This window comes from Mauremys reevesii, linkage group 2 (genome assembly GCF_016161935.1).
Source record: "Mauremys reevesii isolate NIE-2019 linkage group 2, ASM1616193v1, whole genome shotgun sequence".
NCBI lineage: Eukaryota > Metazoa > Chordata > Testudines > Geoemydidae > Mauremys > Mauremys reevesii.
Genome location: NC_052624.1, coordinates 287,237,260 through 287,253,595, shown reverse-complemented (window position 1 = coordinate 287,253,595; position 16,336 = coordinate 287,237,260). Strand labels below are relative to the sequence as shown.

Below are 16,336 nucleotides of genomic sequence, written 5' to 3'. Positions count from 1 at the left end.
ATCATGTTGTATGTATAGTTGGGGTTATTTTTTCCAATGTGCATTACTTTACATTTATCCACATTAAATTTCATTTGCCATTTTGTTGCCCAATCACTTAGTTTTGTGAGATCTTTTTGAAGTTCTTCACAATCTGCTTTGGTCTTAACTATCTTGAGTAGTTTAGTGTCATCTGCAAACTTTGCCACCTCACTGTTTACCCCTTTCTCCAGATCATTTATGAATAAATTGAATAGGATTGGTCCTAGGACTGACCCTTGGGGAACACCACTAGTTACCCCTCTCCATTCTGAGAATTTACCATTAATTCCTACCCTTTGTTCCCTGTCCTTTAACCAGTTCTCAATCCATGAAAGGACCTTTCCTTTTATCCCATGACAGCTTAATTTACGTAAGAGCCTTTGGTGAGGGACCTTGTCAAAGGCTTTCTGGAAATCTAAGTACACTATGTCCACCGGATCCCCCTTGTCCACATGTTTGTTGACCCCTTCAAAGAACTCTAATAGATTAGTAAGACATGATTTCCCTTTACAGAAACCATGTTGACTATTGCTCAAGAGTTTATGTTTTTCTATGTGTCTGACAATTTTATTCTTTACTATTGTTTCAACTAATTTGCCCGGTACCGACGTTAGACTTACCGGTCTGTAATTGCCAGGATCACCCCTAGAGCCCTTTTTAAATATTGGTGTTACATTAGCTAACTTCCAGTCATTGGGTACCGAAGCCGATTTAAAGGACAGGTTACAAACCTTGGTTAATAGTTAATACTGGGGTGCAGAAGTGAAATTCTAATCAGGATAATGTGAATGAGTTACCTAGGGAGGTGGTGGAATCTCCTTCCTTAGAGGTTTTTAAGGTCAGGCTTGACAAAGCCCTGGCTGGGATGATTTAGTTGGGGTTGGTCCTGCTTTGAGCAGGGGGTGGGACTAGATACCTCCTGAGGTCCCTTCCAACCCTGAGATTCTATGATTCTATGAATGTTCCTAATGGCCATTCCACTATGCTCCCAAAGGCTGTGAGCTCCGGACACCCACTGCTCTGGGGACACAGGTGGGCAGGACCCTGCACCTGGCTAGCAGGGTTCAGGCTGCCTCCTCCAGTACAGAGAGGAAGGGAAACCTGGTTGTAAACAGCCTGTGAGCTCTTTGGAGTAAGGACCACGTCCTCCTGTAAGTCTGAGCATGGCCTTGTGCCAGGGGGGCCCAACCCTGCTCAGGGCCCTCAGGCACGACTACTAGGTCAATAATAGGAAATGGTAATTATAAATAAACCTACTTGGCAGCAGGTCGTAGCTTAACTGTCGGTGCAGCTTGTCCTCCAGGGTTAGCAAGAGCGTGAGCTGCAGCAGGAAGAGAGAGCATATTAGAAAAGAGCATCAGCTTCTCCTTAGGAGAGGAAAGTGCAGCTCCTTCAGCCAGCACCAGAGGGTAGCGGGTAGTGCTGGTGCAGGAGATCGCGGGTAGCCGGTCAGACTGCCCTTTGAATGCCCTGCCTGGAATGAATGTGCCCTTTCCTCTATCACAGATAAAATGTTACATTACATTGGGAGAAGGGTAGGGTCAGAGTCACCCCGCCCAGTGCAACAATCCCAAGTCTTTCCCTCTCCGACCTCACTCCAGGCTGCAGTGAATGCTCTGGGAGTTCCTCACAGAGGATAAAGGGCTCAGGATCCCTCCAAGGATCCCTCAGGAGAATGTTAGCTGAATAGAACAAGCCCTAGTGTCATTATTGTCCTTGCAATGATAAAAGAGCCACAGATCAAAATCACCAGATCCTGGATACAGCTCCCTCTTTCTAAAGGAGACCTCTCAAATCATGATCCTGTCCCTTTGGAATCACAGAACCCCCAAGAGATGAACAAGGGATCCCAGGCACACTTGCACCACAGCAGAGGAATCACCCCCATCCTTGTTCTAGGAGAGATATCTGAGATTGAGGGACCTGGAGCTGAATGCAGGATCCCAGCTGGGGTCTCCATGGGACCCTGGAGAAGAGGGAGCCATATCCACACTCCTACTGGACTTTGTACTGCCGTACCGCATGGCAGACTCAAGTCTGATTTGCTGCCCGCAACCCCCAAGTCTCTCTCCGTGTCCATCTTCCCAGGCATCTCCCCGCACCCCAGGAGCACTGTCTGAGTCTCAGGCTGTTATTCCATGCCCAAGGCTCAGCTCTCCCTAGGCCCCTGCATTTCTCTGACTTTGCTGGTCACAACTCTGCCCCATTAAGTAGCATCTGCAACTTATGCTCTCCTCTTCCAGATCAGAGGAGACCCAACTCTAGTCCCAGCATCCCCCAGTGTCGTCCCTGGCCATTTACCAACCCCCTTTGGTCATGGCCTATTAGCTAATATTAGCCCCTGTGTGACTACACAACTTGGCCAAGCAGAACGGAGAGACGCTGCAGCCAGTGTTAGACCTATGACAAGTACTGATTTATATGGCACCATGGGGGCACCCAGCCCCCACAAAACACATGGGGTCCCTAGCCTCTGTTTGCCAGATGCTGGGAATGGACAACGGGATGGATCACTTGATGATTCCCTGTTCTGTTCATTCCCTCTGGGGCACCTGACATTGGCCACTGTCGGAAGACAGGATACTGGGCTAGATGGACCTTTGCTCTGATCCAGTATGGCTGTTCTTATGGCGGCAAGGGCCCTACCCCTAAGGAGCTTACAGTCAACTTTGGAGAAACACCAGGAGGCTGCAAGGACCAGGTGTGGGAGGCCACAGACAGGAGAGAAGCAACAGAAAGAGACACAGGTCTGTGGATTTTGATCCCCTCCCATAGTTCATGAGTTTGCAAATCATGTTTGGGTTTGCCCCATTATAGGAAAGGAGCCACCCACTAAACTCAGAGCTGGCCCAGCTTGGCAGGGTTCAGATCTGGGGTTTGGGTTCAGGCTTGTCTACACAAGAAAGCAGCACTGGTTTAACTGAAGGTGTGATTTTAAGCTGATTTAGCTAAACCGATGCTAACCCTGATGTGGGCACTTATTTTGATTTAAGAGCAACATACTTCAGTTTCTCTTCAGCTCCCAAGAGCGGCCACCCAGGGGCTTGCACCAGTTTAACTACATTGGTTTACAAATTGCTGTGAGTTAAACCAGTGCAACCTGCTCATCTAGACACAACCTATGTGACAGCAGTGAATCTTGGGGAAGGCACTGAAGGTGCTGAGCTGGCACCGGATGCACAGAAGAGGGGTCTTCTCTAAGCACAGGGTGTGGTGTAATGAATTCTCAGGGTCAAGAGTGAGAGGCAGCGGGCAGGGCACAGGGTGTAACAGCAGGTCTTGGAGGAAGCACAGGCCAACATGTGAGACCCTGGAGTTTGACCCTGACGCAGATTGAGGAGCTGCTGTACTAACTTCTAGATGGACTCTGCTGTGTTCTTGTTACTGCTGATCCTGTCCTAGCAGCGCTGCCCACACACAGCAGGACAGTCCCTGCCCCACTGACTAATTCTAGCCAATGCGGCAGTCAGGTTTGCCTGGCCTGATTTAATCCTCCAGTGCTGCTCCTTGCTCCTGGCTCCACTATCTTCAAGTGTTGTATGTTACTGGGGACAGAAGTCTGCTTTGCTGATGGTTACTACTGGGATCACCTCGTTTTGCTCGTTAGGAGACTGGTAATCAGCTTTCACTGCTCTTATCGCATTGCCCCACCAACAGTGCCAGCGCCACCCCCATATGTCTCTGCTTTCTTCCATGCCGCTTATCCTGGATCACCGGCCCAGCTGTCTTCCTAAAACCAGGGAGCTCTTTGGGGCACCCTGCTGGAACTCGCTAGCTGGGACTCTGTTTCTGCAGCACCCCACACAGTGGGCCCCTGCCTGCCATGTAACAAATGTCCTACCAACCTTTGTTTGAGGGAAAAGGGGAAGGACAGACCGACAGGGTCATGCTCTGGTACTGGCCCAGTGCTGTGAGCTCTGCTGGGCTCATCACTTACATGCCACTGGGCCTTCTCTTCATTCATCTCCATGCTACACTGCATCTGCACCACCTAGGAGAGACCAAGACAAACATCAGCATGGGAGCAGCACGGGACATATGCGCTCTCCCCTCCTCAGCTCTGCCATATCCCTGGCCAAGCAGCTTGACTTCCCCACTCCAACTTACATCCCACAACCCCAGCTGCCTATATGCCACCTAAAACCTTCTCCCATTCCCTCCCCCATTTCTGTCGCATTGGAATTGCCAGACTGGGCCAGCCCAGGGTCCATCTGAACCAGTACCTGTCCCTGCCAGGGGCAGCACGAGCTGATTAAGAGGAAGGTGCCAGAACACTGTGTAGGGGACAGTTATCCCAACAGGGGAGGGATAGCTCAGTGGTTTGAGCATTGGCCTGCTAAACCCAGGATTGTGAGTTCAATCCTTGAGGGGGCCATTTAGGGATCTGGGGCAAAAATCAGTACTTGGTCCTGCCTAGTGAAGGCAGGGGGCTGGACTTGATGACCTTTTTTTCTAGGGTGGTGAAGCACTGGGATGGGTTCCCTAGGGAGGTGGTGGAATCTCCTTCCTTAGAGGTTTTTAAGGTCAGGCTTGACAAAGCCCTGGCTGGGATGATTTAGTTGGGTTTGGGCCTGCTTTGAGCAGGGGGTTGGACTAGATACCTCCTGAGGTCCCTTCCAACCCTGAGACTCTATGATTCTATGGAGTAACCTTCCCCTCAAGGAAAATCTCCTCCTATCCCCGTTTGTTAGGGGTTGGCTCCCCCGCGAAGCAGGAGGGGTTACAGCCCTTCCCAAATTCTTGGTTACGTTTTAATATTACAACTCTGGGTGTTCGTGGCCATATACTTTGCCTGCAGCTTCCTGATCCTGCGATGCTCCTGGCCTGGCTGACACCTGGTGAACCTCAGCATTTATTCTGTACCCGTCCATCATGGCCCCTCTCCAAACCACAGAGCCCCAGGCCCCTGGCTCTCCTAGCCAGGGGTCTCCTCAGCCCCAGTCATCCCCATCCCCTGTCTCTGAGCCCCCTCAATTCCGGTCGGGCCCTGTCTGAGCTAGGGCAACCAGCATGGGGCGCAGGGTCCCATCTATGTACAGAATGGCACTAGCACATCCCTAGCACATTCCTTCTGCACCCTGATACTTGTTTGCTTTGCTGACCCCACTGAACCGAGTAGGATCCTGCAAACATTTAAAAAACACAGAGTCACATCACCTGACAAGACCTCCCTCCCCACCACCCACAGCCTCTAACCCTCCTGTCTCCAGCCAGGCAGTTTCTTTCCTCCTTCATCCATTAGCCCCTGCAGCTGTCTCACTGATGCCGTCTCCTCCTGCCTGATGAGCGCCCTTGCCCCCATTCTCTGCCAGCACCGGGTTAGCCAAGCACTCAAATATGGACTTCACTCCAGTTCTGAAAATCCAGTTTTGAAATGCTGGTGCTGGTGGCAGGCGGCACATCTGAGATCATTAATGTCTCATGTTCTAATTGTTAGTAAGGCAGCACAAGCGGCCCCCAGTCGGGGCCAGGACCCTACTGAGCTGTGCCCTGCACAAACACACACAGTCATGGCCGTGGGCCTGGCCAAGGAGCCCACAGTCCCAGTGGTCCCCAGAGGTTGAGGGGAGAGGGGGACAATGATACAGTATCTGACAACACGGAGACACTGGCACATTTGTCCCCTCCGGATTGTTATAAAGCAGCTACAGGCGCAGACTCTGTGGGTGCTGCAGCCCTGGAGTACCCACGGGAAAAAAATAGTGGGTGCTTAGCACCCACCAGCAGCCAAGTTCCCACACCCCCAGTGCCTCCACTCCTCCCCCTCCCTCCCAGTGCTCCCTGCCCGCCACAGATCAACTGTTCCATGGCATGCAGGAGGCGCTGGGAGGGAGGGGAAGGAGCGGGAATGGGGTGTGCTTGGGGGAGGGGTGGAACTGGGCAGGAAGAGGTGGAGTGGGGGAAGAGTGGGGATGGGGATTTGGGGAAGGCGGCGTGGGGGTGGGAAGAGGCGGAGTGGAGAGGGGGCTTGGAGGGAAGGGGCTGGGTGGGGCCTGGGACAGAGCAGGGCTGGGGGGTTGGGAAGGGGTGGAGGGGGCAGGGCCGGGGCCAGGAAGAGGTGAGGCGGGGTGGAGGCCTGGGGGAAGGGGTTGGGTGGGGTGGGACCTGGGGCGGAGCAGGGGGTTGAGCACCCCTGGGACCCGGAGGAAACCAGCGCCTAGTGAAAGCAGCAGTTATTTAGGCCCTAAAACTCTGATTGACTCACCACTTGCAAATTGTTCCAAGCTCTTAATCTTTCCCCTCCCCAGCCTCTCCTACCTCCTTTCTCAATCACTGTAGACAACACCTCCATCCTCCCTGCCACTCAAGTCTGTAATATGGGTGTCACCTTCCACTCAGCCCTCCCTCTAGATCCTCACATCCAGGCCGGGTTCTAATCCTGCCACTTCTTTCTGCAAAACACCATTATGATCCATGCTTTCCAGCTGCCCAATGCCCCATTCTCAGATAGGAAACAACGTTCAGCATCAGCTTGTACTCAGGGCGGAATCTCACTTCTGCTGACTGGGGTGTGACATGATGGCTCTTCTCTTTGACCCACTTTGCTGTGGCAGTTCATGCATTCCGGGACAAGAGCGCTACTGGCCCTTTCGCATGCATGGATGGTCCATGCTGCCACACAATGTTCTCACACAATGGAAGCACCAGTGGGAAAGAGTCTAACTCCCTAGGGGCTTGTCTACACATGCAACACAGCAGTGGTGCAGCTGCGCGGCTGTAGCGCTTCAGTGTAGACACCAGCTATGCCAAGGGACTGTAGGTAGCTAGGCTGACGGCAGAATTCTCCTGTTGACCTTGCGCTGTCTACACCAGGAGGTAGGTCGGTTTAACTGCATCACTCAGGAGTGTCGATTTTTCACATCCCTCAGCAACAGTTATACTGGCCTAATTTCCTAGTGTAGGCCGGGCCTAAAGAAATTCAGTAATCCATTAGTGAACCTGCCTCCTTGTCCATAGACACTGGACCAGGCTCAGTAGACTACTCTCTGGCTCATCCACAGTTGCCACAGCCATAAGAACGGCCATACTGGGTCAGAGCAAAGGTCCAGACCGGACCATGAATTGGCCTGGCCTGGTTTCCTCCCCATGCTGTAACCTTGGGGCAGCATCGCAGACAATAACCTGTGGTAGAAGGGTGCCTCGCTTGACGTCTGGAGTCTGGTTTACAATGTCTAGCCTCCCTCGATACAGAGGCTATTGGCTATCACCTGGTGGTTGAACTCTGCATATGAAAGGAGGAGGTGCCCTTTAATCTCTGTCCACACAGCTAAACCTCTCATCCAGGCCCTCATCATCTCACATACCTGCTACAGCAACCTCATCGTCTCTGGCCTTGACAAATGCCATTTAGATTCACCTATAGCCCTTAAAAACACAGTTACTTAGATTGTCAGCTCTTTGAGGCAGGGCTGTCTTTCTGGTCAGTGTGCAGTGCCTAGCGCTGTTCACGGGCTCGTAGGCAATATGGCTTTACAAACAATAAGCACAGAAGTCTTCTTCCTGGCTTCTCATTTTGATTCCCCCCTTTGTGTCCCTCCACTAGCACCTCTTCCACTTCAAAGACATACACTAGGTGCCTTCACTGTAGAGCAGCGGTGGGCAAACTACAGCTCGGAGGCTGCATCTGGCCCTTCAGATATTCTAATCTGGCCCTCAAGTTCCTGCCGGGGAGCGGGGTCCGGGGCTTGCCCCACTCTGTGCATGCCATGGCTCCATGTGGTTCCTGGAAGCAGTATCATGTCCCCTCTCTGGCTCCTACGCGTAGGGGGTTCCACACACTGCCCCCGGCCCCGCCCCAAGCACTGCCTTCGCAGCTCCCATTGGCTGGGCACCTGCGGAAGGAGCAGCGCGCAGAGCCGCCTGGCCGCACCTCCGCATAGGAGCCGAAGAGGGGGCCATGCTGCTGCTTCCAGGAGCTGCTTGAGGTAAGCTCCGCCTGGAGCCTACACCCCTGATCCCTCCCACGCCCCAACTTCCGGCCCCAGCCCGGATCCCCCTCCTGCCCTCCGAACCCCTCGGTCCCAGCCAGGAGCACCCTCCTGCACCCCCAACCCCATCCCAGAGCCTACACCCCCAACCAGAGCCCTAACCCCCACCCCTGCACCCCAACCCACTGCCCCAGCCCGGAGCCCCCTCCCATATCCTGAACTCCTCATTTCTGGCTCCACCCCAGAGCCCGCTTCCCCAGCCAGAGCCCTCACCCATTCCCACACTCCAACCTCCAGTTTTGTGAGCATTCATGGCCTGCCATACAATTTCCATACCTAGATGTGGCCCTCAGGACAAAAAGTTTGCCCACCCCTGCTGTAGAGCCTTTGACGACCTATCTCTGCTTGCCCCATCTTTCTTCATGTACCATAGACATGTCCACTCCTTCATTCATTCAGGAAATGATGCCAGTCTTGATTGCCCATTTTAGACATTTCCCCACAAGCCATCTCTCATTGCACCCCCCTGTGCAAGGGAGAAGCTCCCCGAAACACTCTGCAAAGCCACCTCATTGTCCTCTTTCAAATCCCTCCTTAACACCCCCTGCTGCCAGGTCCACACAAACCTCAGCACTGCTTAGGCAGCTGGTGTGCTGTGACCTCTGCTTTTCATCCTGACCTGTATAGTCTCACTGTTTCCTTGTGCCTCCTCTGCCTGTTATATCCACCTACTGTCTCCAGTCCTACACCTGGACTGTAAGTGTTCTGGGGCAGGGACTGTCTCCGTTATATATTTCTACCACACCCACATCTAGAGCTACCATAATACAAAGAATAGATAGGAGTAATACAGAGAGTGTCTGTAACCGTGCGTCCAGTCATGCTTGCCCCACTCCCCTTCTCCCTTCAATTCTTTGCTCTGCCCAGTTGGCAAGACTGTACCTTCCACCAGAGCGCAAGCAGTGTGGGGCAGGGATTTCTCTCCCTCTCTGTGCAGCACCCAACAGAACTGGAGCCTGATCTCAGCTGGGGTCTCACTGTAATGTCAGGATCAAAGAATAATCAATCCCTGCCTCCCATCATGCACTGGGCTTTAGTGCTGTCCATGGACCTACTGGGAAATGCACCAGAGACCCGCCCCAGCCCAGCCTGGCTGCTCTGACAGGTCAAGGCTGAGAACAAAGTGCATTAACTCGATCCCAAGTGGGGAGCTCACAGCACTCACTGTGGGCACTGGAAACGTCTCTCTTGTGCCTGCGGAAGGACTCCCAGCGGGGCTGGGGGCAGTGCCAGACCCGTGGGAGGGGAGTCCACAGGGCAAGAGTGCAGCAGAGAAGGGCACTGTCTGCCTAGTTCCAGCAGGGGTGCTGTCCCCAGGGTGGCATTTGAAATGGTCCCACTTTCGCCCTTACCTTCCTCGTCTCCACATCGAAGGGCTCCGGGGTGGGGGTCTTGGCTTTCTGGGGGTCCTCCTGAGGCTGGGAGAGCGCACGCGGGAGCAGCTGGGGCCTGGTGGCAGCGAAGTTCATCAGGGGATAGATCCCATTCCTGCCACAGAGACACCGGTCAGGCGGAACCAGCCATGCCCAGGCCCAGGCCCAGGCCCAGCTAGCCAGGGGCGAGGGAAGGGTCATGGCCCGGGGGAGCTGTGCTCCAGGAGGAGGAGAAGCTGGGCCCTGTTGATGTGGGGGAGGCAGCAGGGCACAAGCCCTTCCCCCCAACTCCAGACATGGCTGCCTAGGGGGCCCGCGTGGTTCAGGGGCTGTGGACAGAACGGCCCCCATGGGGAGGGGGACAAATCAGGAACTGACCCAGAAACCACTCAGCAGAAAGGAAACATTTCTGCAAAGGCTTCCCTGCAGTGTTCATGACACTGGCAGCTCCACGCAGCCCAGGGACGAGGCACTGTCTGAACAAAACCAGCCACTCCACTGGTGCTTGCACTAGCGAGCCTGAGCTCAGGTCTCTGGAGCGGATGGGCTGAGGCCCTGTCTGCTGGAGCCTCACTGGCAGCATGTTAGCCATGCATGGAGCTTCTGAACAGGCCTGGCTGAGGGATCCGTGGGACACCACCCAACCCCGGCTCACCTGACATCCTCCAGGAACTTGTCAAGCTCCAGGAAGGAGACTTCCGAGTATCTGGAAGAGAAACAGGAGGGGAGAGGTTACTGAGGAGGACAGTGGGGCAAGGAGGGGCAGCGAGGGGGGCTGGGGGAGAGGTGGGGCAGTGATACTGGGAGCACCAAGCCATCTTTGCTGGGCGTGGAGGTTGCAGGGTTTCCCTGCTGGGGCTCCCCAAGATCCCCCTTCCCAGGGGTCTCACCTCCACTGCACTGCGGGCCGCCCCTCTCGCCGGATCTCCGCCATCACCATGTTCAGGTCCAGCCCCTTCGTCTTCTCCTCCACCACGTTCTCCGGCATCAGGTCTACAGCAAAGCCAAGAGAAGAACCTGTCAGGTGGGAGCTCTGCACAAACTCTCCCCGCAGGTAGGGGCCTGAGCCTCCCCTTTCCCCGAGGAGGGGCCCAGAGAGCCTCTCCATGCCCTCAGCTACGCTGGGGCAGGGATTTGGGTGGCTGCCTCTGGTACAGCCCTGCTCAAGGCCCAGTCTAGTGCCAGGGTGCTGTGGCTGAGAGTCCCCACTCACACTGGTTGTTGATGAAGCAGTGCGCTGCCAGCAGTTTGAGGGAGTGGACCTCAAAGAGCACCTGGTGGAAGAGCAGGTTATGGGCTGTCGGCCGCTTGTCCGGGTTGAGGAGCAGGCACCCCAGAATGAAGTCCTGAGAGGCAAAAGGGGGGGGGGGGATGAGCCTGCGGCACTGCAGAGACCTCCCCCCATTGCAGCCCCACCACAGCCGCCCGTCTCCTGCTCACGCCCAGGAGAGGCAATGAGTGCCCATACTGTGAGGGCTCCAGTAGCCTCATGCCAATGGGCAGCATCACCAGAGGGCACTGCAGAGTGCACAGACTTCGGTGCAATGATCGTGGAATTCATGGTACCACTTTAAGGGGACAATGTTCCTGGGGGTCCCGTTGCAGCATGAGGCTGGGCTGCCAGGAGCGCTGGCTCCTAACGCTGCTGAGCAATGTGAGCATGGAGGATGCAGGGGAAATTCAGCAAGGAGACTGGAAAAAGAATTGCGGGGCGCGGGGGGCGTGTCTAACAGCCCATCAGAATCAGCACCTGAGAGCCTTTCCTCTGCGCTCAGGAAAGGCTCTCAGGTGCTGATTCTGATGGGCTGTTAGACACCCCCCCAACAGTCCAACTAGCCCAGTATCCTGTCTCTGATAATGGCCAGTGCTAGATGCTTCCGGCAGTTGGAGGTTTAGACACACCCAGAGCATAGGGTTGTTGCATCCCTGCCCAGCCTGGCTATTAGCCATCGATGGACCTACCCTCCATAAACTTATCTCGTTCTTTTTTGAACTCGGTTATTGTCTTGGCCTTCACAACATTCTCTGGCAAAGAGTTCCACAGCTTGACTGTGTCTTGTGTGAAGAAATACTTACTTTGGTTTAAACCTGCTGCCTGTTCATTTCATTGGATGACCCCTGGTTCTTGTGTTATGTGAAGGCGTAAATGACACTTCCTTATTCATGATTTATAGAACTCTATCATATCCCCTGTTAATTGTCTCCTTTTTAAAATGGAAGTCCCAGTCTTTTTACTCTCTCCTTCTGTAGAAGTTGTTTCATACCCCTATCATTTTCATTGCCCTTCTCTGCATTTTTTCCCATTCTAATATATCTTTCTTGAGATGGGGCAACCAGAACTGCACGCAGTATTCAAGGTGTGGGCGTACCATGGATTTATATAGTGGCATGATATTTTCTGTCTTATTTTATCGATCCTTTTCTTAATGATTCCCAACATTCTGTTCGCTTTTTTGGCTGCCGCTGCACATTGAGTGGATGTTTTCAGAGAATTATCCACACTGATTCCAAGATCTTTCTTGAGGTGTAACAGCTAATTTAGACCTCATCATTTTATATGTATAGTTGGGATTATGTTTTCCAGTGTGCATTACTTTGCACCTATCAACATTGAATTTCATCTGCCATTTTGTTGCCCAGTCCCTGAGTATTCCTTTTGTGAGATTCCTTTGTAACTCTTCACAGTCAGATTTGGACTTAACTATCTTGAGTAGTTTTGTATGATCCGCAAATTTTCCCACCTCATTGTTCACCCCCTTTTTCCAAATCATTTATGAATATGTTGAACAGCACCGGTCCCAGTATAGATCCTTGGGGCACTCTGCTATTTACCTCTCTCTATTTTGAAAACTAACCGTTCATTCCTCCCTTGTTTCCTATCTTTCAACCCGTTACTAATCCATGAGAGGACCTTCCCTCTTGTCCCATGACTCCTTGCTCATTCCTCTCTTCTGCGGACTAAACAATCCCAGTTCCCTCAGCCTCTCCTCAGAAGTCATGTGCTCCAGCCCCCTAATCATTTTTGTTTCCCTCCGCTGGACTCTTTCCAATTTTTCCACATCCTTCTTGTAGTGTGGGTCCCAAAACTGGACCCACTACTCCAGATGAGGCCTCACCAATGTTGAATAGAGGGGAATGATCACATCCCTCGATCTGCTGGCAATGCCCCTACTTATACAGCCCAAAATGCCATTAGCCTTCTTGGCAACAAGGGCACACTGTCGACTCATATCCAGCTTCTCGTCCACTGTAACCCCTAGGACCTTTTCTGCAGAACTGCTGCCCAGCCATTCGGTCCCTAGTCTGTAGCAGTGCATGTTGGGTGAATACCATCTGGTCCTGATGATAAATTAAACAATAATAAGTTAATTTGTTCCTACACCTCTTCTATTGAGACCGCAGTCTGGGACACTTCCTCAGATTGGCCACCTAAAAAGAATGGCTCAGGTGTGGGGATCTCCCCCATATCCTCTGCAGTGAAGACCAATGAAGAGAATTCACCTAGCTTCTCCACAATGGCCTTATCTTTTCTGAGTGCACCTTTAGCTCCTCAATTGTCCAGTGGCTCCACTGACTGTTAGGCAGGCTTCCTGCTTCTGATGTATTTTTAAAAAATTGCTGTTAGTTTTTGTGTCCTTGGCTAGTTGCTCTTCAAATTCTTTCTTGGCCTGCTTTAGTATACTTTTATACCTGACTTGACAGAGTTTCTGCTCCTTTCCATTTTACTCACTAGGATTTGACATAATTTTTAAAGGATGCATTCTTGCCTCTAACTGCCTATTTTACACTGCTGTTCAGTCATGGTGGTATTTTTTGGTTCTCTTCCTGTTTTTATTTAGGGTTCACATTTAGTTTGAGCTTCTATTATGTGTTTTAAATAATCGCCATGCAGTTTGCAGGCATTTCACCCTTGTGACTCTTCCTTTTAATTTCCATGTAACAAGCCTCCTCATTATTGTGTAGTTCTCCTTTTTGAAGTTAATGCTACTGCAGTGGGTTTCTTTGGCATTTCCCCCAGCCCCCAAGGATGTTAAATTGAATTATGTTATGGTTGCTATAACCAAGCAGTTCAGCTATATTCACCCCTTGGACCAGATCTTTGATCTATTTAGGATTAAATCAAGAATTGTCTCTCCCCTTGTGTGTTCCAGGACAAGCTGCTTCAAGAAGTAGTCATTTATGCTGTCTAGACATTTTATCTTTGCATCCCATCCTGAGGTGACATGTACCCAATCAATTTGAGGGTATTTTATTATTATTATTGTTATTGCATTTTTTCCCTTGGTAGCCTTTTTGATCTCCCTGAGCATTTTACAATCACCCTCACCATCCTGGCCACGTGATCAGTAGTATATTCCTTCTGCTATACTCTTATTATTCAAACATGGAATTTCTATCCATAGAGATTCTATGGTACAATTTGATTCATTACAGATTTTTACTAATTTGACTCCATGCTTTCTTTCACATATAGTGCAATGCCTCCACCAGCGCAACCTACTCTGTCATTCCTGTATATTTTGTATCCTGGTATTACCGCGCTCAACTGGAGTATTGTGTCCAGTTCTGGGCACCACATTTCAGGAAAGGTGTGGCCAAATTGGAAAAAGTACAGAGAAGAGCAACAAAAATGATCACAAGGCTAGAAAACATGACCTATGAGGGAAGATTGAAAAAACTGGGTTTGTTTAGTCTGGAGAAGAGAAGACAGAGAAGGGACACGATAACAGTTTTCAAGTACATAAAAGGTTGGTATATGGAGGAGGGAGAAAAAATTGTTCGCCTTAACCTCTGAGGCTAGGACAAGAAGCAATGGGCTTAAATTGCAGCAAGGGCGGTTTAGGTTGGACATTAGGAAAAACTTCCTATCAGGGTAGTTAAGCACTGGAATAAATTGCCTAGGGAGGTTATGGAATCTCCATCATGGGAGGTTTTTAAAAGCAGGTAAGACAAACACCTTGCAGGGATGGTCTAGATCGCAACCCCCAACCTTTTTGGCCAAAAAAAAAAGTTTAGGGAAAAAAGGGATGGTTTTGGGGATGGTTGCGCATCATGGATTTTTTTACATTTATTTTTTATATTTATTTTATATTATTATTATTATTGATAATATATATAAATAAATAATAAACTGACCATAAATGCCCCTTAGCCCCCCCCCCCCCCCCCCTCCCCCCCCCCCCCCTCCCCCCCCCCGCCCCTCCCCCCCCCGACCCCCCCCCTCGGCCCACGCCCCCCCCCCCCCCCCCCCCACCACGCGACCCCCCCCCCCTCCCTGTCCCCCCCCCCCCCTTCCCCCTCCCCCCCCCCTCTGAGTCCTGACCCAACCCCACCCACACCCCCCCACCCACCCCCCATTCCCCCCCCCCCCCCCCCCCCCCTCTCCCCTTCTCTGTGCCCTGACTGTCCCCCCCCCCCCCTGCCCCCCCCCCCCCCCCCCCCCCCCCCCCTCCCTCCCCCTCCCCCGCTCCCGCGAGCCTGCCCGCCGCAGCCCAGCTGCAGCGGCGCTCCGGCGGAGCCGAGCCTCCCGCGCCCAGAGCGCGGGGTGGGGGCGGGGGGGCTGGCGGCCCGCGGCGAGGCAGCTGAGGGCTGCCGGGCCCGCCAGCCCGCCCCTCACCGCGGCGGGGCGGGGCCGGGCGCCAGTGGCCTGCGCCCGAGACAGGCCGCTTGATGTAGGGGGGGGTTCGCGGCCCGGTCTAAGGGCCAGGCCGACGGACGGTACCAGCCGGACCGGGGGTTGGGGACCCCTGGTCTAGATAATACTTAATCCTGCCATGAGTGTGGGAGACTGGACTAGATGACCTCTCAAGGTCCCTTCCAGTCCTACGATTCTATTTCCCATTGATTATCTTCATTCCACCAAGTTTCTGCAATCTTCTCATTTAATGCCAGTCACTTTAGTTCACCCATCTTAGTATTTAGACTTCTAGGATGTATCTATTTTGTCAATATTCATGTGTTACATTTAAATGGGACACTTGTAGTTTTGACTGTTCCTCACAAGCTCCTACCTGGACTTTACCAACTTCTTTCCTATACTCTTTACTAGGATACAGAGTTTCCCCTTTGATCAACTCATCCCTAAGAGATGTCTCTGCTCGAACCGCGTGCTCCTCTGCACCTGTCGGCTTTCCTCCTGTCCTTAATTTAAAACATCCTCTACAACCTTTTTAATGTTACGTGCCAGCAATCTGGTTCCATTTTGGTTTACGTGGAGCCCATCCTTCCTGTATAGGCTCCTCCTTTCCCAAAACGTTCCCCAGTTCCTAATAAACCTAAAACCCTCCTCCCTGCACCAATGTCTCATCCGTGCATTGAGACCCTGTAGTTCTGCCTGTCTAATGGCCCTGTGCGTGGAATTGGAAGCATTTCAGGTCCTGGACTTTAATCTTTTACCTAGCAGCCTAAAGTTGGTCTCCAGCATCTCTCTACTAGCCTCCAGGACCTGCCCCACAGAGCTTGGGGACTCTAGATATAATCTCCCTCCATTCAGAGGGTTGGGCTGGAGGGAGATTGGGCCAATGGGGGGACCTGGAGCCCCATGGACCCTGAGAAGGAGACTGGAGTGGGGATTGGGAGCCCCGTAGTTCCCGAGAGAGAGATTAGGACTGCGAGGGCGTGGGGGGGATTCTGAAGCCCTGCAGAGCTTGACAAGGAAGTTGAGGTGGGGGGAGCCCCAAGCCCCATAACAGGTGACTGGGGGGAGCCCTGAGCCCATCAGCAGGTGGGGCGTTGTGGCTAGGCCTCTTTGCAATGTCCTTGGTGTTTCCTGGCGGGGCTCGGCCCGCCTCGCTCACCCGCATGTTGGGATCATCCAAGGAGTGCCTTGCCCGAGCAATCGCCTCCTCTGAGACTCGGCTGTCCCCATTGGACTGGATCTCCAGCACCGCCATCTGCAGGGGAGATCAGAGCTTAGCCCCAGCCCCAGCACAGGGCCCCAGCGAGGCTGGCCAA

General features: G+C 52.7%; 1 protein-coding gene across 3 annotated transcripts in view; it reads right to left on the bottom strand.

Moving 5' to 3' along the window:
* The window catches only part of NRBP2 (nuclear receptor binding protein 2), a 55,459-nt gene that overhangs the window by 4,168 nt on the left and 34,955 nt on the right, over positions 1 to 16,336 (bottom strand). For 2 of the 3 annotated variants that reach the window (XM_039527403.1, XM_039527402.1), the window contains exons 10-16: positions 16,180 to 16,275; positions 10,596 to 10,728; positions 10,273 to 10,375; positions 10,038 to 10,088; positions 9,362 to 9,497; positions 3,959 to 4,012; positions 1,279 to 1,342 (exon numbers count right to left, since the gene is read on the bottom strand). In XM_039527403.1, the coding sequence (XP_039383337.1) occupies positions 1,279 to 1,342; positions 3,959 to 4,012; positions 9,362 to 9,497; positions 10,038 to 10,088; positions 10,273 to 10,375; positions 10,596 to 10,728; positions 16,180 to 16,275 (637 nt within the window). Of the gene's footprint in view, positions 1 to 1,278; positions 1,343 to 3,958; positions 4,013 to 8,891; positions 8,987 to 9,361; positions 9,498 to 10,037; positions 10,089 to 10,272; positions 10,376 to 10,595; positions 10,729 to 16,179; positions 16,276 to 16,336 lie in introns of those variants that run through there. The other variant, XM_039527404.1, reaches the window with a different exon arrangement.